The sequence below is a fragment of the Mustelus asterias genome, chromosome 23 (genome assembly GCF_964213995.1).
Source record: "Mustelus asterias chromosome 23, sMusAst1.hap1.1, whole genome shotgun sequence".
NCBI classification, from domain to species: Eukaryota; Metazoa; Chordata; class Chondrichthyes; order Carcharhiniformes; family Triakidae; genus Mustelus; species Mustelus asterias.
The window spans coordinates 46,882,013-46,904,277 of NC_135823.1; the positions used below are offsets into that span (position 1 = coordinate 46,882,013).

General features: G+C 40.4%; 1 protein-coding gene across 1 annotated transcript in view; it reads left to right on the forward strand.

Annotated features, from left to right (window-relative positions):
• The window catches only part of ccnf (cyclin F), a 60,437-nt gene that overhangs the window by 31,706 nt on the left and 6,466 nt on the right, over positions 1–22,265 (forward strand). Inside the window, exons 13-16 of the mRNA XM_078239822.1 lie at positions 4,077–4,164; positions 4,818–4,917; positions 13,093–13,220; positions 16,414–16,586. Of these exons, the coding sequence (XP_078095948.1) occupies positions 4,077–4,164; positions 4,818–4,917; positions 13,093–13,220; positions 16,414–16,586 (489 nt within the window). The remainder of the gene's footprint in view (positions 1–4,076; positions 4,165–4,817; positions 4,918–13,092; positions 13,221–16,413; positions 16,587–22,265) is intronic.

Sequence of the window (22,265 nt, forward strand, 5' to 3'; positions counted from 1 at the left end):
TGCCTCCGCTTTGGTGTCATCAGCAAACTTTGAAATTTTACTCTATAAATCATGTGAAGATTAGAACACGCAGATCATAAAGCAGTGGTTTCTAGGACTGACCATTGAGGAATACCACTGTCTACCATCCTCCAGTTTGATGAACAAAAATTAACCACAACATTTTATTTTCTGTCCTTGAGCCAACTTTCTTTTTTACCCACTGGATGCTGGCCCACCTTTGCACAATTTTGAAAGCCAGCCATTTTTTTTTATTGTGCTCTGTCGAGTACTTTCTTAAAACCCATATAAACAACATCCATCGCATTCCTTTCATCACTCTTCTCTGTTACTTCATTTTTAAAAATTGATTAAATTAGTCAAGCAACATCTGTCTTCGTCAATTCTGTGCTGGCACTCCTTAATTAACACACAGTTCTCCCAAATGCATGTTTTTTCACTGATGAGGGGAAAGTACAAGGAAAAACTAATAATTTAAAGATAGTAAAAGTTTTTAATTGATACTTAAATAAGAACAGAGTTAACAAAGTGAGTATAGGTCATAGTGTGTCAGTGGAATTGATAATAGAAAGCGGGACTATGGCAGATGAATTAAACAGGTACTTTGCATTGCATATCACTATAGAGGACATAAGTAACATCCCAGAAATAGCTGTAAATCAGGAAATAGGAGAGAGGAACGCAGGAAAATTACAATCACCAGGTAAGTGGTGTTAAGCCAATTGTTAGGTTTGAGGAAATCCCTGGGCCCAGGTGGACTTTACCCCAAGGTCTTGAAAGAAGTGGCTCATGAGGTAGTTGGTGCATTGGTTTAAATTTTCCAAAATTCCAAGATTGAAAGAAAGCAAACATAACTCCTTTATTCAAAAAGGCAGTAAGACTACAGGACAGTTAGCCTAACATCTGCAATAGGGATAATGTTAGAATCCATTATTAATAATATCATAGCAGGACTGTTGGAAAATTCAAAGCAATCAGACAGAGTCCACATAACCAACTGAATGTAGTTCTTTGTACATAACCAATTGATTGTAGTGCTGTGGATAAAGGAGAACCGGTGGCTGTACTGTACTTTGTGGCACCTTATTAAATGCCTTCTGGAAATCTAAGGTTATTGCAGAAAATAAAAGCTCATGGTGTAGGGGGTAACATATTGGCATGGAATGAAGATTGGCTAGCTAAAGGGAAAGAGTTAGCACAAATGGGTCTTTTTCTGGCTGGCAGGATGTGATGTGTTATGCCACAGGGATCAGTGCTGGGGTCACAACCTTTCACAATTTATATAAATTACTTGGTTGAAAGGACTGAAGGTATGGTTGCTAAATTTGCTGGTGGCACAAAGATAAGTAGGAAAGTAAATTGTGAAGTGAACGTAAGGAGGCTACAAAGGGACAGCAGTGAAGTGATGGGCAAAAATCTGGCAAACGTAGTATAATGCAGGCAAATGTGAAATTGTCCATTTTTTTTTTGCAGGAAGAACGAAAAAGAAGCTTATTATCTAGATGGGTGAGAGATTGCAGACCTCTGAAATGTAGTGGGATCTGGTTGGTCTCGTACATGGATCACAAAGGGCTAGTATAGAGGTACAGCAAGTGATTAGGAAAGCTAATAGAAGTTATCAATTGTGAGGGGAAATGAATACCAAAGTTGGGAGGTTATACTTTAATTTGTACAGGGCCTTAGTGAGACCACAGCAGGAGTATTGTTTACAGTACTGGTCTCCTTTTCTAAGGAAAGATATAAATGTTAGAAGCAGTTCAGAGAAGATGTGCTAGACTTAATACTAGGAATGAGAAGGTTGTCTTATGAAGAAAGGTTGGAGAGGTTTAAGTTTCTATCCACTAGAGTTTAGAGTAAAGTGACCTGATCAAAGCCTTTCATAGGTGGATGTGGAAGGGATGTTGACTCGTCGGAATCTAGAACTAGAGGTCATTGTTTAAAAATGAGTTGCCCATTTAAGACTTGGATGGAGGAGACATCTTTTCACTTGAGGGTTGTGAGTCCCTGGAACTTTCTTCCTCAAAAGGTAGTTGAAGCTTAGTTTTTGCATATTTTTAAGGCAGAGCTAGATGGATTCTTGATTAATAGGGGGGGTCAAAGGTTATTGGGGTAGGCAGGAATGTGTTGATGTTACAATCAGATCAGCCATGATCTTATTGAATGGCAGAGCTGATTTAAAGGACCAAGCAGCCTACTCCTGGTAGATATGAACGTATGCATTGACCTGTGTAACTAGGATCCCTTTACAGCCTTTCTTGAACAGATGTCACATTTGCCGATCTCTAAACCTCCAGCAACTTCCCCATTATTGGAGTTTTGCAAGATTATAGTAAGTCTTTCCACTATCCCAAATACCACTTCTTTAGCAACCTGGGTTGCAAGCCTTCCAGACCAGGTGACTTAGTCACACTAAGCATTGTTAGCCTTTCCAGCATCCACTGTCTTTCAATTTTCATCCCATTCATTACTGCTGCCATCACTGCTATTGTTGATATTTTGTCAGTTTTCATTAATTAATTAACTAGCCTTGCCCAGCTCAACTCCATCCCTTACTACCTGCTTACTGTTTACATAGAAACATAGAAAACTACAGCACAAAACAGGCCCTTCGGCCCCACAAGTTGTGCCGAACATATCCCTACCTTCTAGACCTACCTATAACCCTCCATCTTATTAAGCTCCATGTACTCATCCAGGAGTCTCTTAAAAGACCCTATTGAGTTTGCCTCCACCACCACTGACGGCAGCCGATTCCACTCGCCCACCACCCTCTGTGTGGAAAAACTTCCCCCTAACATTTCCCCTGTACCTAACCCCCAGCACCTTAAACCTGTGTCCTCTCGTAGCAGCCATTTCCACCCTGGGAAAAAGCCTCTGAGAGTCCACCTGATTCTATGCCTCTCAACATCTTAAATACCTCTATTAGGTCTCCTCTCATCCTACGTCTCTCCAAGGAGAAAAGACCGAGCTCCCTCAGCCTATCCTCATAAGGCATGCCACTCAATCCAGGCAACATCCTTGTAAATCTCCTCTGCACCCTTTCAATCTTTTCCACATCCTTCCTGTAATGAGGCGACCAGAACTGAGCACAGTACTCCCAAGTGGGGTCTGATGAGGGTCTTGTATAGCTGCATCATTATCCCCGGACTCCTAAACTCAATCCCTCGATTGATAAAGGCCAGCACACCATACGCCGCCTTAACCACCTCCTCCACCTGCGGGGCTGTTTACATGCTGGTAGAGTTGTCCCATTCTAATTTTTCTTTTACCAGTCGTCTTTTCCTTTTTTTTCCCTGTCAACCTATTGTATTTGACCTGGTTTTCCCTTTAAAAGATTATGCACCCTCTTTTTGTTCAATCATATTCTCATTGTCATTCAAGGAGTTCTGGCCTATTTCACCTCGCGTTTGGCCTTGTTTTAATGTACCTAGTTTGTACATGAACTTTCTCCTCCTCAAAAGATCACCCATTGTTCTACCTATTTGGTTCAAATCTTTCAGCTTCTGAAGAAAGTAGATAAATATTTGAAGTAAAGGCAGGTAGCACAGGGCATTGAAATTCATTGTAAATTGCTTGAGCCAAATGACAGCTGCTTGTATTGTGAACCTCTTGGTCCAAAACACAATCCAGCCTTGCAAGAAAGATTTGGGGTTTTTTTGGCTAACTAATTTTAGTTTCGCTTCAGGTCAGAATGAGCAAACACTATCGAGCAATTTCCAGCTATTTTTGGGGAAAGGGTGAAGAGAATCACATTTGGCAATGTCAGTGTCCATCTCCTTTTTTTTGTTTTACGTCTACTAACATCAAGTAGTTTCCCCCGGATCAAACTGTCCAAGTTAAGTTCATTGTGTTTGCTGTGAAGGATGGTATAATTTGAAAAATGAAGACTACAGGCAATCTTAGTTTATATTTATGTATTTTTTCTCATCTCCAAAAAACGCAGGTTGTGTGTATTATGCAATACTTAGGGAGTCGAGGGAATGGCCTTGTGTTACCAATGTCCAGTTGAATAACAGTGCAGAAACTGCCATTTCTGTAATTGAGATCTGAAAGCCCTTTTTCTCTTTCTTTTCTAGTCCTCCCATGGTCAAGTCAGCTAACAGAGTCTACTGGTTTTACAGTAGAAAATCTGATTCCATGTGTAGTAGATCTACATAAAAAATGGTGAGAACCACCAACTAATTGTCTGTAGCTTTTACAGGATGTAAATGGTGTATACAGTGATGTAGAGTTCTGTACGTATAAATTCTCAATTCTCTTTCTCAATGTTAATTACAGTACCCTACTTTTATGCCAGTCTTATTCTGAATAGCTTTGTGCATAAACTTGATTTCACTCTGCAGGGAGGGCACAAGAATTGGGAGTTAAATGTTTGCATAGAATTAATGAAATGTTAATTTTTGACTCCTTAATGTTCAGATACTATTAGTGCTGGATTGCTTTAAATTGCAATTTTTTAACCTAACTGAATCTAAAGGCAAACTTTAATGTTCCTCTACAATGTATATCTGCACGTTACTTGCATTTAAGAAATTCTACATAGCAATTGGAAAGAGGTTTATTGCTAATTTTTGTTTTATTTCACAATTTCTCATTCATGCTTCCCCATGGCTAATGGCTGTATGTAAGATCAATGCTTTAACCTGGATGAAAACCTTCCAAAAACTAATTTTCAAATTTCTTGGCATGTAGTGATATGTCTTAGTGAGCTGTCAGCTACATTAAAATGACAGAAGTTATTTGTGAAGAGGTTAGTTAATACTGTGTTGGATAGCAAATGATTGCATTTTGATTTATTCTTAAATTGTTTCTACCAGCTTCCATAATGAAGCACCCAGGGATTACAGGCATGTATCCCTTACTGCTGTAAAGCAACGATTTGAGGATGAACGTTATCAGCAAATTAGCAAGGAAAAGGTACGTTGTCCTTGGTGCAAGATTGCCTTGATGTCTGAAACATTCCTGTAATGTGATGCATTGACAACCATAGAATTGTTAATTGGCTGTTGGCTGTAAATCAAGCAAGCACTTATTGCTCTAATTTTGGGTTGCCAGTAAAATGAATGACAAGTTTAGATGCCAAATTACATGTGAAATGGAACATCTTGGTCTATTTTTATTTTTCTGGTTAATTTATAGCTTGTCACTTTCTGTGCTGATATTTTGAATCAAGTCATTGATTGCTGTTGATTTTAAAAGCTGCCGTTTATATGTGTGATTGGGAAGATGTGATGGACACTGGTTTCTTAATCTCCTGCTAGCATTTATAGATATATTAAAGGAAGAAGTGATTTAGATGAAAGGACTAGGGAAATATAAAATGGGAACTTGTCTACATTAAATATTCGTTTATTCTATCCTTTTCTGCTTAATTAAGTTAAGTAAATTAATTTTTAGAGCTATTAATTAACATCCTATTTGTAGAATCGTAGGAGAGGGCCATTCGGCCCATTGAGTGAACTGGCCACAATCCCACCCAGGCCCTATTCCCGTAACCCCACACAATTACTCTGCTAATCCCCCTGACAGGGTCAATTTAGCATGGCCAATCAACTTAACCTGCACCCTGTGGGAGGAAACTAGAGCACCTGGAGGAAACCCACGCAGACATAGGGAGAAAATGCAAACTCCACACAGGCAGCGACCCAAGGCTGGAATTGAACCTGGGTCCCTGGCACTGAGGCAGCAGTGCTTGACACTGTGCTGCCCCAGTATACAGTATAATCTCTGTATACACTATAATCTCCAACTTCAATAGCTAGGACATTATTCATGCTGAGAATTTTTAAAATATCTTTTTTTAACAGTATTGATCTTCGAGGAGGAAGAGCAGACATTGAGCCTTAATTCGAGAATAAAGAGACTTTAAAATGGAGTAGAAGAGTTGGTGGGGAATTTGCACATAGATGGGGATAACAAAACCTTCAATCTTAAAATTGAACAGTTTTAAGCTGTGGTGACACCTCTGTTTAGTACTGAAGGGAGTACTACATCATCGAAGGCATTGTCCTACAGTGGAAATAATAAACACATGCCTTGTCTGTCTTCCAGTGGTTCAGGAGGGTGATAAAGATCCCATTTGGCATGTAGGAAGTATTTCCTGTATCATGGTTCAGGATGCATTGATGATCAACACCACCAAAGGCAGACTAACTGATCATTAAGCTGATTAGGCCTTTCTGTATGCCCAATGACTTTCATGCTTCCCTCCAGCAGTCACTACATTTCAAATTCTTTGTATTTTAAATGTGTGCTATGGAAGTGCAAATCTTTCTTGCTGATTTCAGAATCATTGCATAGTACAGCACAAAAGGATATCACCTGGTTCATCAAGTCTGTCTTGGGTTTCAAAGATTAATCACTCCCTAGCTTTTGCTGCATTTCTCAAAAACACACCATCTGTTTATCCAATTACCTTTTGAATGTTATTGCTGAACCTTTTTTTTTCTCCTTCACTCTATCAAGCAATGCATTCTAAATCCTAACCACTCTGCTTTTTTTTAAAGAAGCATTTTATCTTGTCTCTGGCTGTTTCACTTTAAATTTATGTGACCCATTATCAACTCTTCAACTGTTGGAAACTGTTTCTTTGTTTAACCACATCAAATCATCTTTCCTTCCCTGGACTAGAATAACAACCCCAACAACAATTTATCCATAACTGAGGTCCATTATCTTTGGATCCATTTTCGTGAATCCCATCTGCACCTTCTCCAAATCAATTCGTTCCTATAGTGTGATGCCTAGAATTAGATGCAATATTCCAGCTGGGGCCATACATTTGGAACATAACTTCCCAGTTTTTATGCTATGTCCCTAACTTATAAAGCACAGGGTCCTGTATGACTTGACTGCTTTGTTAGCCGTAACTTCACAAATTTGTGCTTAAACGCCCTCAAGTATTTCATTTCAGTTCCTTTAAAATTGTACCATTTGATCCTTCGTTCTTCCTAGCAAAATGTATCGCCTTGCGTTGTGCTCCATTTCATCTGCCACAGGTCTGCCCATTGCACCATTGTTTTCTCTTGAAATCTCTTGCTATCTACCTCACTATTTACTACAAGTTTCGTGTCATCTGAATTTCAGTTGTTCTGTACCTCTCCATTCCCCAAACCCAATTATTAATGCATATCTATATATCTTAATGCAGATATAAGGCTTGTCCAACTTTTTCACGTGGGAGGCTACGTTTCCATTTTTTTCTCTCGGGGTAGGTGAGCAAATTTCAAAAAGATGAAGTTTGGCGCAGCATTAAACTGCAATTCAAAAGGTTGAGGTATTAAAAAATAAGAAATTGCATCAGCAAAATAAAGCAATTTAACAAATTAAGATTTAGAAAAGCGTACTTGAAAGTTAGAAGATCAGTGTGTTCCAGGCTCACTCTGTCTCGGGGTGTTCACTCACACCCTCATCCACTGAGTGGGTATGTGTACATGTTGGTGTGTGGTTTTGAGAGAGAAAACTGAGACTGGAAGTAAGACATAGATGCACACACTTGTCTGTCGCACCCCCACACAATCCAGAGTAGCAATAATATGGTAAAATCCAACTTCAGTGGAATTAAAAGGTTGGCAGGGCAAAACTAATTTAACAATTGCTTGCCTTTGAAGAGGAGATAGTGTGGGTACAGTCAAGGTATGCTCCATGAGGGAGAAAGGTAGGGTGATTAAATGCAGAGTTCCTTAAATGATAGAGGTTGAAAGGTAAGATTGATTGGGAAAAATGGTGCATACGACAGATTCCACGTGGATAATACAATTGGTAACAAAGAGTGAGAGAAGATATTGACAGTTACCCATGAAAAGGAATCCAAAAGTATACTGTAGGCATAGAAGTAGTAAAAGGATGATTGAGGGTGCTTGGGGACCAAAAGGGGAATTTACACATGGAAGCAGGACTGGCTGAGTACTTTGCATTTGTCTACACCAAGAAAGAACACATTGCCCAAGTCACAGTGAAAGTGAGAATAGTTGAAATGCTAGAAGAACTAAAGATTGATAGAGGTATTAGTATAGCTGTAAGGTTAATAAGTTAATAAGACTGGATGAGATGCATTGAACAATACTAAGTGAAGTGAAATTTGCAGAGGCAAACCTTATAATGGTGTGGTGCTAAAGGACTTGAGAATTGCAAATATTACATTTGTTCAAAAGTGGATGTAAGGATGAACCTAACCAGTTAGTTTAACCTCTGTAGTGGAAAAGATGTTTAAATTGACAATTCAGTGCACTTGGATAAATGTAGATTAATTAAGGAAAGCCAGTGCAGATTTGTGAACGACAATTTGTGATTGGTTTAATTTGCTTGAGTATTTTTGAGGGAATAGGGTAGAAGAGGATAAGATGGTTGCTGTCATATACTTGGAACTCCAAAAGGCATTTGATAAAGTGCCCCATAACAGGGTTGTGAGCAAAGTTTAAAATCTATGAAATAAAAGGACCAGCAGCAGTATGGACAAAATTGAGTGATAAAAAACAGTGGTAGCTTATTGGACTGAAGGAAGGTGTATCATGGGGTTATCAAGGGTTGCTGTTAGGATTCCTGCTTCTCTTGGTCTATGTGACTTTCATGTGCAGGGCACAATTTCAAAATTTGCAGATGACAAAACTTAGAAGTTTCATGAACTGAGGAGGGTAGTAATAAACCTCAAGAACATATAGACTGGTGAATAGCAGACTAGTGGCAGTTCACATTTACTGTAAATAAGTATGAGGGGATTAATTTTGGTAGGAAGAATGCGAAGAGACGAGAAAATATAAAATGTACAATTCAATTGCAGAAGGGCAGGACAGGAACCCCTAGGAATATTCATGCACAAATCCATTGAAGGTGGCAAGGCAGGTTGAAAGTTTTTAAAAATTCTTTCATGGGATGTTGCTGGCTAGGCCAGCATTTATTGCTCTTGAAACATATGTTTAACAAAATCTTGTCTTTTATAAAGACAAAGTACAAAAGCATGGAAGTTATGATTAAACCTATGTAAAACACTGTTCAGCCTAGTTCCACACTGTAGAAAGGACATGAAGGTATTCGAGAAGATGCAGAAAAAAATCATGACTGGTTCGAGGAGCAAGGAGTTTGGACTGATAGGAGAAGCTGCAGTTGTTCTTAAAGCAGAGATGATTAAAAGGAGACTTGATAGAATTTTTCAAAATCATGAGGAATCTAGATTGGATAGATGGAGGGAAGCTGTTTCTATTAGTGGAAGGATTGAGAACCAGAGGACTTGAGGTGATTGGCAAAAAAAAACAATTCACTAGTGAAGCTGCCTCCACCACACTCAGGCAGTACAATTCATGTAACAATTGTTTTTTTTTGCCAATCACCTCAAGTCCTCTTCAATTGAGTCCTCTGGTTCTCAATCCTTTAAAGGGGAATTGGAAAGTTATCTGAAATAGGATTAGGCGTGCTGCGCTTGCAGAGAGCCAGCACAGACATGAAAGGCTAAATGGCTGTTTCCTGTATGTACAGTAATCAATCTGATTTTGCATTAGTCAATAGTTTATAACTGGCATTTGTGCCAGTTATTTATTGGCCTGTGCATGTCCAGGTGGATGTTAATTTTTTTCCCTGAATTATTGGGGGCGATTCTCCCAAAAGTGCTGAATTGGTGGGAAAACTGTTCTAGATCACGACTGTTTTTTCAGTGCAGCAATGCACAGGTCACAATCATGAATATCATTAAAACCATGGGGGTGGGGCCTATTCTCACCAGAGTCTTGACAGCTCTGGAACTCTGCGCATGCACAGTGACTCTGATCTGTCAGTCTCCCCGTCTGCTGGCCACAGTGCTGCCCCTCCAGTCTCCGCCCCCACCAGCACCGCCACCGCCTGCCCTGATCGCTGACCTCCCTCCAGCCCAGACCGATCCCAATGCAGAGTGGCAGCGGGATGCCCTGCCCACTTGGGCATGGGAACTTTGCTCCAGGGGGCACAGGCTAGCACTGCCAGGGTGCCCTTGCCCGGGGGTATCTCTAAACCCTGCTGGAATGAAGTACTCCTGGCGGGGTGGGAGATGCTATCGGGCCCAGCAAATTCCATGCCGGGCCTGATAATCACATGCAAAAGATATTTAAAATACATTTTTAAAAGATTCAAATGATTTGCCTCTCTTCTCACTGGTTTCCAGCGCAGCCTCGACTGCAACTGTTCTTCGGTTGTGGGAGACACGCATGTATTCCTGGCACATGCGCAAATCCAGTGAAATGGCCGTCACGCGATTCTGGCCTGGACTCACCAGAAAAGTTGCGGGTCATGATGGGAGAATCTGGGCCATTATTTCTAAAAGCCTTCCCAGCATTGAAATTAAACTGACCTGTAATTGCCACATTTATTCCTCTCCTTTCTTTGAACAGGTGCAGGGCACCAGCCCAATATCTAAGAATTTGAAGATTGTGGTCAGCACCTCTGCATTTGCATCCTTTCTATCCTCGACAATCTAGAATGCATCCTAACCAGACCGGGCAATATATAGACTGCACTGTCAGCTTTCTTCGTACCTCTATTTTATTCTAATAACTTCCTTGGTTATTGTAGCTTTGGCAAAATTATCTTCCTTAGTAAACACTGATACGAAGTACTCATGTAGTACCTCAACTCTGCCTTATAGTTTCTAATCAGCTCCACTGCTGATAACTGAAGACCTTTTAGATTCCCTTTTTATGTTGACCACCAGTCGATCCTCATTTTTTTAACTTTTTTTTTCAATCTGACATCTATCAAACTCCATTTTTTTCACTTTGTCCCACATTCTAATTCTGTTGTCATCCAGGGAGCTGTAGCTTTGGTTGTCCTTCCATTTGTAACTGAGGGTTACAAGTTAGCAAGGAACGAGCTGAAAAAGGGGCTGAGGAGAGCTAGGAGGGGGACATGAGAAATCCTTGGCGGGTCGGATCAAGGAAAACCCCAAGGCTTTTTACTCTTATGTGAGGAATAAAAGAATGACCAGGGTGAGGTTAGGGCCGGTCAAGGACAGTGGTGGGAACTTGTGTATGGAATCAGTAGAGATAGGCGAGGTGATGAATGAATACTTTTCTTCAGTGTTCACCAAGGAGAGGGGCCATGTTTTTCAGGAAGAGAAGGTGTTACAGGCTAATAGGCTGGAGGAAATAGATGTTCGGAGGGAGGATGTATTGGCAGTTTTGAATAAACTGAAGGTCGATAAGTCCCCTGGGCCTGATGAAATGTATCCTAGGATTCTTTGGGAGGCGAGGGATGAGATTGCAGAGCCTTTGGCTTTGATCTTTGGGTCCTCGCTGTCCATGGGGATGGTGCCAGAGGACTGGAGAGTGGCAAATGTTGTTCCTCTGTTTAAGAAAGGGAATAGAAATGACCCTGGTAATTAGAGACCGGTTAGTCTGACTTCGGTGGTTGGTAAATTGATGGAAAAGGTCCTTAGGGATGGGATTTACAACCATTTAGAAAGATGCGGATTAATCCGGGATAGTCAGCACGGATTTGTGAAGGGCAAATCGTGCCTCACAAATTTGATAGAATTTTTTGAGGAGGTAACTAGGTGTGTTGATGAAGGTAGGGCGGTTGATGTCATATACATGGATTTTAGTAAGGCGTTTGATAAGGTCCCCCATGGTCGGCTTATGATGAAAGTAAGGAGGTGTGGGATAGAGGGAAAGTTGGCTGATTGGATAGGTAACTGGCTGTCTGATCGAAGACAGAGGGTGGTGGTGGATGGAAAATTTTCGGACTGGAGGCAGGTTGCTAGCGGAGTGCCGCAGGGATCGGTGCTTGGTCCTCTGCTCTTTGTGATTTTTATTAATGACTTAGAGGAGGGGGCTGAAGGGTGGATCAGTAAATTTGCTGATGACACCAAGATTGGTGGAGTAGTGGATGAGGTGGAGGGGTGTTGTAGGCTGCAAAGAGACATAGATAGGATGCAAAGCTGGGCTGAAAAATGGAATTTAACCCTGATAAATGTGAGGTGATTCATTTTGGTAGGACTAATTTAAATGTGGATTACAGGGTCAAAGGTAGGGTTCTGAAGACTGTGGAGGAACAGAGAGATCTTGGGGTCCATATCCACAGATCTCTAAAGGTTGCCACTCAAGTGGATAGAGCTGTGAAGAAGGCATATAGTGTGTTAGCTTTTATTAACAGGGGGTTGGAGTTTAAGAGCCGTGGGGTTATGCTGCAGGACCTTGGTGAGACCGCATTTGGAATATTGCGTGCAGTTCTGGTCACCTCACTATAAGAAGGATGTGGGAGCGCTGGAAAGAGTGCAGAGGAGATTTACCAGGATGCTGCCTGGTTTGGAGTGTCGGTCTTATGAGGAAAGGTTGAGGGAGCTGGGGCTGTTCTCTCTGGAGCGGAGGAGATTGAGGGGAGACTTAATAGAGGTTTATAAAATGATGAAGGGGATAGATCGAGTGAACGTTCAAAGACTATTTCCTCGGGTGGATGGAGCTATTACGAGGGGGCATAACTATAGGGTTCATGGTGGGAGATATAGGAAGGATATCAGAGGTAGGTTCTTCACGCAGAGAGTGGTTGGGGTGTGGAATGGACTGCCTGCAGTGATAGTGGAGTCAGACACTTTAGGAACATTTAAGCGGTTATTGGATAGGCACATGGAGCACACCAGGATGGTAGGGAGTGGGATAGCTTGATCTTGGTTTCAGATGAAGGTCGGCACAACATCGTGGGCCGAAGGGCCTGTTCTGTGCTGTAATGTTCTATGTTCACTTTGTGGGATTGCCCCAAACTATGTCTTTAAAGGTTATGTTGCTCCATTACATTTTCAACTCCCAATCTGACTCCCATTTATTTGGGTTAGATCACACCTCAATTTGATGAAATTCGCCTCCATTAAAGGATTTTTATTTTGAACTAATCTATCTTCTCTAACTTTACAATACCATGACCACTTCATGAGACATTTCTCCACTTTAATCCCCAGGACTCACTCCAACAATGTTTTTCTTGTGGGCAGGAAACATTTAGAGGTTCTTCTGAATGCGCCTAATAGTAAGCTGATAACTAAATTCAGACTAAATGTTAAAGTTCATGGGTATGTTTAAGTAAAAATATGGCTACTGTATTGCTTTTCTATTAACCCTATATTGTGGTGGATGCTAGGTGATGGATTACAGTGAACTGTGTGGTCTGCTAGGAATAAAAGAGGAAAAGGAATCTTCACTACTTTCTGCTCTCAATCCTGAGATTCAGACTTTTTTGACATCTCCTTCAGGCAACAAAACAAAACGGTAAGAAATTAATCCATTTGTAAACCTAAACTAAAGATTTCCCCTCTAGTGGGGACAATGTTCACTCTAAGATGTGCAGTTCTAGTATGTACAGTGCATTGAAATAAACGGGACGTTTATAAGTTTGTTAAAGTTAAGTGACTTTTAAAATCTAAGATGCTTGCAGACTCAAATGCAGAGTTTGGAGGAGTTTGTAGTTCGCACAGTATAAAGAAAATGTAGAGGGCAATTGGTGGGCTGTTGTCAGGAATACTTCAAGCTGGAGTAAGTTTCTCAAGAACTGAGCATTCTAGCTTAATTTTTTTGCATGGTTTAAATGTTCGAATGAATTTACATGGGGAGATTCTCATTAAACTGCAAACCATTTTAGTCATGTGACTTGTAGTTCGACCATTTCTAACATTCTTTTCCCTTGCAGCTACCTTCAGAGTCCACAGACTGCACCCTATTTCTTGTCTGCTTCCTGGCTTGTGTCTCCTTTATCGGTAGACATTGGTCAGCTCTGATGTTTGTGTGTAAATGGGCTGCTGTGTTTCTTGGGTGAGACTGGTGACTACACTTAAATAGTGCTTAATTGCTTTGGGGTATTCTGGAAGATAAATGCTATCAAATTCAAGTTATCTTTCCTACTTTTGGGAAAACTGAAGCCAATGTTGTCACAGAATGGAACAGATTCTATCCATCTCCTCACCTGCCATCTTTGAATTGGGATTTCTGCATAAAATTAATCTTATGACCTCATTTTGTTGGTTATAAGAACTTCCTTCTTCCATTTCTACTGTCAATAGTCTTCATCCCACCAAACTGCATGCTGCTGAATTCCTTAGTCATGTCTTTTGAACAGTTTGGAGGTGACAGTGGTTTCATGCTTTCTTGGAAACCTGTCATCCTTGCCTTTCTGTAAACTTCAGCTCATCCAAAACTTAAAATCATCCTGTTGAATCCCATCCTTGCTAACATGTTGGTTCCCAACACCTCATTTAAGATCCTCCATGTTCACATACCTCATTCATGGCGTGACCCTCCCTATCTCCAACCACCTCTAATACCACAATCCCTCTTATGATTCTGACCTTTTGTGCATTTGCCCCAAAATTAGTATCCTTGAGGCACTTCGGTGTATGCCCTGGAAACCTCTGCTCTCTCCATGGTTTTATCTTGAAAACTAGTGGCTGAAGGCAATGGCTTTTGTCTTTCCCAGAATGTGCATTTGGTCATGTTTTAATCTATCCTTTTACCTTCTAATTATGTTCCTTGGAGCAGATTTCATGGTGTTAAAGAAATATTAAATGCAAGATATCTTGCATGATGGGGATATTCCTAGCTTTTGAATTTCTTGAATATAACTGCCTCCCCTGCTTTGAAATACAAATGAATTAGAATTAGGACTGCAATTTGTCTTTCTCTGTCCTGGTTTCCATAATCTTCCAGAGTTCCAAACACACTCAACTTTATTTAGTGGGTTTTCTTTGGAGAAGCTGGTTAATCAGAACTGGAATGTAATGAGATGCATTTTGATCCAAGTTGTGTCCACAAACCTGTTGACATTCTTGAAGAAATTAAAATAAGCTACTTGAAAATTTCCTAGGACTACACTCTACAGGGATTTTTGAGCAAATCCACTGTTTTAACATTTTAACACTGCATTTAAAGAGAAAGATGGAACTAGTGTGTGTTGGTACATGGTTTCAGACAGTGTTTGGGTGTGATTGGCTGGCTAGCAGTAGTGCACCAGGCCTCTCTATCCTTTGAGAAGATAATGGGTAGGGTGGCATTTTGTTTGGATCCCAATTCTGCCTCTGGCTGAGTTCCTATCTCCTCTTGTGTCAATATGCAGAAGCATGGTTAGTGAAGGACACAGATTCAAAACTGCTTGTGCGGAAATTATTATTTTTCTCTTTTGGGAAGTGAGTGTTTGCAGGAAAGGCTTTGCTCATCCCTAATTACCTTTGAAGATAGTGGACTGCCATCTCTCAATCATTGCAACCCATTCAGTATCGGTACACCTACAATGTTAGGAATGAGTTCCAGAATTTAATCCAGTAAAGTGGCATGGATAGAATTTTCTTTTTACTGCCAGTGATCAATATGTTGGTAGGCAAAAGACATTTTTCTTCGCTTCAGTGTAAACGTCCTAATTAAATAATTCTAACAGCAAGCTTTTTGTGAGTTTTAAAATGAAGGTTATTTATCATCTTACTTACCCTGGATTTTTAAATGCAACGTTTCACTTGTGTATCAGTGGTGCAGGAAGTGAATATGGAAGGTGGTGGCTAGATCACCAACAATCTGTCCTGGTCCCCCCACGCTGACGCTATAGTTAAGAAAGCTCACCTTTCTCGGAGGCTAAGGAAATTTGGCATGGCCACTACGACCCTCATCAATTTTTACAGATGCACCATAGAAAGCATCCTATCCGGATGTATCACAGCTTGGTATGTCTCCTGCTTTGACCAAGACCGCAAAAAATTACAAGGGATTGTGACTGTAGGCCAGTCCATCAAGTAAACCATTCTCCCATCAATTGACTCCGTCAGTGACCTATACCACTAGTTTACAATGCCTTGCACCTCTTTGCTGATTGAGAATAGACTGTGGGTGGTAATTGGCCAGATTGGATTTGTCCTGCTTTTTATTGAACGAACATGCTGGACAGTTTTTCACATTCAGTTAGATGCCCATGTTCTAATTATACTGGTGCAGCTTGACTAAGGATGTGGCTTGTTCGGTACCACGAGATTTCATTATTACAACCAAAATGGTGTTAGAACCCATTATCTTTGCTGCACATAGTGTCTTTAGCTATTGATGCATGGATTGCCTGTTGTCTGGCAAAAAGGTACTAATGCACTTGAGTATTTATCTTTTTAAATCTGGTGTATGCATACATTTAACATTTACAAGTGTGATTACAGTTTCATTTTGTTGTTTTTTGTCATTTTAAATTAAACTAGGCATGTGTTAGATTTTCAATGCCTCCTTTTGAAGTGCTGCAATGACTGGGAACCGATCATATTCTCAGTCATGCTAAAATGCCTGACTAGGCTAGGTGCTTAAATCTGTAGTGATGACTGTACGCACCAGACCTGCACTGGTCTCTTGTAGCCCTGGAAAGAATCTGCTAGAATAAAGGATCTGATGCAGGTGAATCTTATTGCGAATTAGCCTGAGAACTTTCATCCTTTCTATTTAGACGAAGAGAGGATAGTTTTCGAGAAGATAGAGGCAACTTTATGGCGACTCCAATTGTTGAATTATCTAACCATGAGGATACACTCCTGGGGGATTTCCTAGATTGGAGTTTAGACTTATCCTGCACCGGGTATGAAGGAGACCAGGAAAGTGAAGGGGAGAAAAATTCTAATGGTAAGTTTATTTTCGTTCGTTTCAGAATGTTAATGGGATGACTGTGGCTTTTGTGAAGGTAATGAATTGCTTCTTGACCTGTTACTAATTCTCTAGTGCTCAAGTGTGGTCCAAGTGCCGCTGCTTCCACCCAATGGCTTGGGCAGCACAAAAATGTGTCTGTGACATCACTTTGTCCATGAACATAAACATTTGGTGAATCCGCAAATGCATTTGTTCTGTGAACTAACAGCTGATTTTTAAATGTTTAAATTCAGGAACAAAAACAGCAAGCTTAGTGGATAAAACCTACTGCTTGATGTGGTATGGGAAGCTCTCCACTTCAATCACTGGTCTGTTCTATTGGTCATCCCAGTGATGTACAAAAGAACACAAGAAGCAGGAGTAGACCTTGTGCCCATCGAGCCTCCTCCTTTAATTTCTTGAGAAAGCAAAGATTTGTCTATTCTGGCCCTATACTGCAACCCTCTGGGGTAGAGGATTCCAAAGATTCACAAGTCTCCATCTGCCATCTTGTTGCCCATGCGCTTAAACTGTCTGTTTCTTTCTGCAGCCTCTCACTGTTCTCCCCATAGTTTACCTTTATACCTTTATAATGTAGCATTCATTACTTGGAGTAATGTAGATTGTAAATAGCCGAATCCTCAGCACTGATCCTTGTGGCACCACTATTCTCTGCCTGCCAACATGAAAAGGCACTGTTTATGTCTGCTTTCTATCTGTTAACCAATTCCCTATCCATGCTAAAATATTACCCCCAAGTCCATGAGTGTTTGTCTTGCCCATTAACGTTTTGTGTGTCACTTATAAAATGCCTTTTGGCAATCTGGATATACTACATTTCTGGTTCCTCTTTATCTGCCCTACTCTTTACATCCTCAAAAAACGTTATCAAATGAAATTTCCCTTTAGAACAACTCAGCATGGTTTTACTCCATGTTTGATCGCCAATCGAAAAACAGATCTATCCCCAGAATTCTGGTCAGGAGAGCATGCCAAATAAGAAGTTTTACTGGTAGGAAAGAGAAATTGCTTCTTGCAGAGCTATTTACCGGGGGACTTTTTTTCCCAGGCAACATATCCATTTGGGTTCAACTTTCAACTACATTACTGTTTCCTCTTTATCTACCCGACTAGTTACATCCTCAAAAAGCTTTATCTAACAGAATTTCCTTTTAGAACATGATGTGGAGGTGCCAGCATTGGACTGAAGTGGACGCAACACCAGGTTAAAGTCCAACAGGTTTATTTGTAATCACGAGCTTTCTGAGCGCTGCTCCTTCATCAGGTGCACTCACCTGATGAAGGAGCAGCGCTCTGAAAGTTCGTGGTTCCAAATAAACCTGTTGGACTTTAACCTGGTGTTGTGAGACTTCTTATTGTGCCTTTAGAACAAGTCAGCATGGTTTTACTACTTTGACTATGCTTTTCTAAGTGCATTAAGACTTCCTTAATACATTCTAGCATTTTCCGAACAACTGTTGCCTTGTAGTTCACGGTTTTCACACTCACTGCTTTTCAAGAAAGGGAAACATTTGCTAACTTCTAACCTAATAGCACTGTTACCAAATCTAAAAAAAATTGGGAAATCATAACACATCCAATTTCTCTGCAGCTACTGCTTTTGGGACCTTCAGGTGTAGACCATCAGATCCTTAGGATTTATGAATTTTAGTCCTTAATTTCGTGCAATACATTTTCTCCATTAATTTCTATAATTTCCTCTCTCTCTTTGGCCCTTAAATTATCATTTAATTCTGGTATAAAACTGTCTTCTGCTGTGAAGGCAGAGACAAAATGCCTCTGCCATTTCCTCATTCCCCATGATCATTTCATCTGTCTCTGCTTCTAAGGAACCTATATTTACTTCTCTTCCTTTGGATAAACTTCTAAAATTTCTTACAATCTTAATATTTCTGGCTAGTTTACTCATTCTTCTTTTATCAACTTTTTGGTGGCCCTTTAGTTTCTATATATGGAGGAAACAACAATTAGCTTCTCTACATTTGAGGGTTCAGAGTAAAGAAAAATGAAAGATCAGTTGTGGTCATGCCCCAATCCTTATCCCTAGCTAATGCTCCCTGCTCAGAAGTGGTTATTTGTTCTTGGCATTAGATTCAGCTACGATGACATTTTTGAGCAAATTAGTCGGCTATATTTGGAAGATGTACTGGAGAACTGCCCAACTGTGAATCACTACTGAGAAAACAAAACAGTAAAATTTCTGTTATATGGTATGCCCTGGGAATGAAGGGCACTCATTACTTAAATATGCCAGTTAACTTCATGTAAGGTGAGTTTGGATTTTCATCCAACCATAGCAGTAATGCAGGTATTGAGGTCTCCTGAGAAATGTGGGAGCATATATTTAGTGAATAGCACAAGGAAACATAGTTCTGCAGAACAGTGAGAGGCTGAGACTGAAGCGAAGGCAGACTGCCAATGATAACGACTGGAGAGTTTGACAATTATTAGTGGTTATGTGAGAATGGGACTGATGAGTGTTAGAGTTGATCCCTGAGGGATGAGACACATCTCCAGTCAAAAAATAGACCTGTCACCTGTCTGTCCATGAGAGCATGCTGGATAACACACATTTTGCTGGTAGGAAAGAGAAGTTGCTACTTGCAGAGCTATTTACCAGGGAATTTTTTTTTCCCCAGACAGCATATCCATTTGGGTTCAACTTTTGTTTTGTAACACTCCTGTGAGACACCTTGGGATGTGTCACTAGTTTAAAGGTCTTTGTAAATGCAAGTTATTTTTTATTCTGATCTGGTCACCCGAGCTAATCTGAAGGGAGTATATGAGGCTGATTCTGGAACATATTCCTTTTCTTCCTTTTGTCAACCTATGCTGTTCCCCATTCTTTCCACCTTCAAACATAACTGTGTTGGAATGAATAGTCAAAACTAAAATCATTGAAAATTATAGCTCAGACGAGATCGCCTGGCCCAGCATCTCTAGCTTTAAAGTACATAAAGCTTTCAGTACTTTTCCCTCTGCAGCAGTGAGCTCCCACTTCATGGGTGAAAAAAATTCTCCAACTCTCCTTTAAGCTTTCTGACAGTTACTTTAAATCCATGCCCCTGGTTATTGGCCCCTTTGCTAAAGGAAATAGGTCCCCCTTAGCTATTCTATTTAGGCCCCTCATAACTTTTATGTTCCCTCAGCCTCCGTTTTTCCAAAGAAAACAACCCCAGTTTATCTAACCTTTCCTCGTAGCTAAAATTTTGAAGACTTGACATCATCCCTTGCAAATCTCTTCTGAATCCCCTCTGATGCAATCACATCTTTTCTGTAACGCCAGGTGATTAGTACTCGAGCTGTGGCCTGACTAATGTTTTATACAATTCCAGCATATTCACCCATTCTGACTTTATTAAACATGGAATAGAATTTATTATGAATGCCTTCTTAACCACATTATCTACCTGTCCTGCTTGCTTCGGAATCTCTGAATATGTAATCCAGGTTCACTCTTTACTATATTTATTGTGTGTTACCTTGCTTTGTTTACCCTCCTCCAACAGATTACCTCACAGATCTCTGAATTGAATTCCAACTATAAAAAGCAAGGGATCTAATAATGAGCCCTGTTGAACCCCACTGGAAACAGTCATCCAGTCACAAAAACACATTAACCGTTGTTTCCTGCCATTGAACCAACTTGCCACTTTCCCTTGGATCTCATGGGCTTTTACGTTTTGGGCTAGTTTGCCATGTGGGACCTTGCTAATATCTATGTAGACTATGTAAAACGTAGTACTCCCTTCGAGCCTTAGTTAGCACTTGCTTTTTGTGTTCATAAAACATCTTTTGAATTTTTCTTGCTTTTACTTGTCTATTTTTTTTGTACCCTTTCCTTAATTTTGTAAGTTCCTTTCTAATTTCACCCCTGCACTTCCTATGCTCCTGGGCTTTCTACGGTAACAAGCACTTGGTATCTGGCCTAAGTATTTTTTGCCTTATTCTATTGTGTGATCCTTGAGATCCAAGGGATTCTAGTTTGGAAAGTCCCTTTTGTAACCATTTGTTCCATTATTAATTCTTGAATAATTCCTACTGATCTGGTATCTATTTACCTTCCAAGTAGTTGTTTCTAATCCACTATTGCACATCCTGACTTCAGGCCTGGCCTTCCTCAATTTAAAATTATTTTTATTCTTGGTCTGTTTTTGTCATTTTCCTTAGCTATGCTAAATTCAACTGAATTGTGATCACTGCCACCAAAATACTATAAATTACAGTTTACAATTCTAAAAGTAACGCAAGAACAATCAGATCTAGGTTTAAATGTACACAAATGTTGAAGGTGGCAGGGCAGGTTGAAAAGAGTATTTAAAAATGTCAGATTTTGGACATTATAGAGAGTGGCATAAAGTACAAAAGCAAGGAAATTATGCTCCTGTATAAAGCTCTGGAGTATTGAGTCCAATTCTGGGCACCACACTATTAAGGATCTGGAAGTTTGAGAGTAGACAATACTGCCCTTCAAACATGCTTCACCTTTCAATGTGATCATGGCTGATCGTCTACCTCCAGTCCACTTTCTTGCCTGCTCTCCATATTGTTTTATATTATTCATTCATGGGATAGAGCTGTTTCTGACTAGGCCAGCATTTATTACCCATCCCTAATTGTCCTTGAAGGTGGTAGTGAGCTGCCTCCTTGAAGCGCTGCAATCTTGTGTTGTATGAACACCACAGCAGTGTTATTAGAAAGAGAATTCCAGGACTTTGACTCAACAACAGCGAAAGAATAGTAATATATTTCAAGTCAGGTGGTGTGTGACCTGGACAGGAACTTTCAAGGGCTGGTGGGATTCAGTGATGCTAACGCCATTGAACGTCAAAGGGAGATAATTAGATTCTCTTTTTTGGAGGTGGTCATTGCCTGTCACTTGTGTGGCACAGCAGTTACTAGCCATTGCCACTTTATCAGCCTAAACCGGAGTGTTGCCCAGGTCTTACTGCCTATGGACGTGAACTGCTTCTGTATCTGAGGAGTTACAAATGGTGTTGAGCATTGTCCAATCATCTACAAACATCTCCACTTCTGACCTTTTGACGGAGGGAAGGTCATTGAAGCAGTTGAAGATGGATGATCCCAGAACACGGTGCTGAGGAACCGCTGCAGCAGCAATGTTCTGGGAGCATTTGATTGCATGAGAACAAAAATCTTTTTATTTCAACCTTATGAGGAACATTCACAATGACTGTGCACCCCCCCACATCCTAACCTTTCTCGGTTTCCCAGCTGAGGGGAAATTATCTGTATTTACCCCGTCAAGCCCTTCAGAATCTTGTATTAATGAGTTCACCCCTCATCCTTCTAAAATCCAGTGAATATAAACCCAATTTACTTAGCTTCTCTCATAAGACAACCCTCCCAGGAATCAATCCAGTAAACCTTCTTTGTACTCCCTCCATGACCAATATATTCTTCCTTTCATATGGTGTAGGAAAGATGTAAAGGATTCGTTCTGGTGATGAGCGACAGGAATATGCAAATAGATTGGAGAAGGAAGCATAATGGACATGAAGCAAAGAGTAGGGCAATTTCAAGTTGGCAGACTGTCTAGTGGAGTTCTACAATGATCAGTCCCAGGGCTCTGGATGTTTGTAATCCATATTCATGACTTGTACAAAGAGACCAAGAGTAATGTATCCAAGTTTG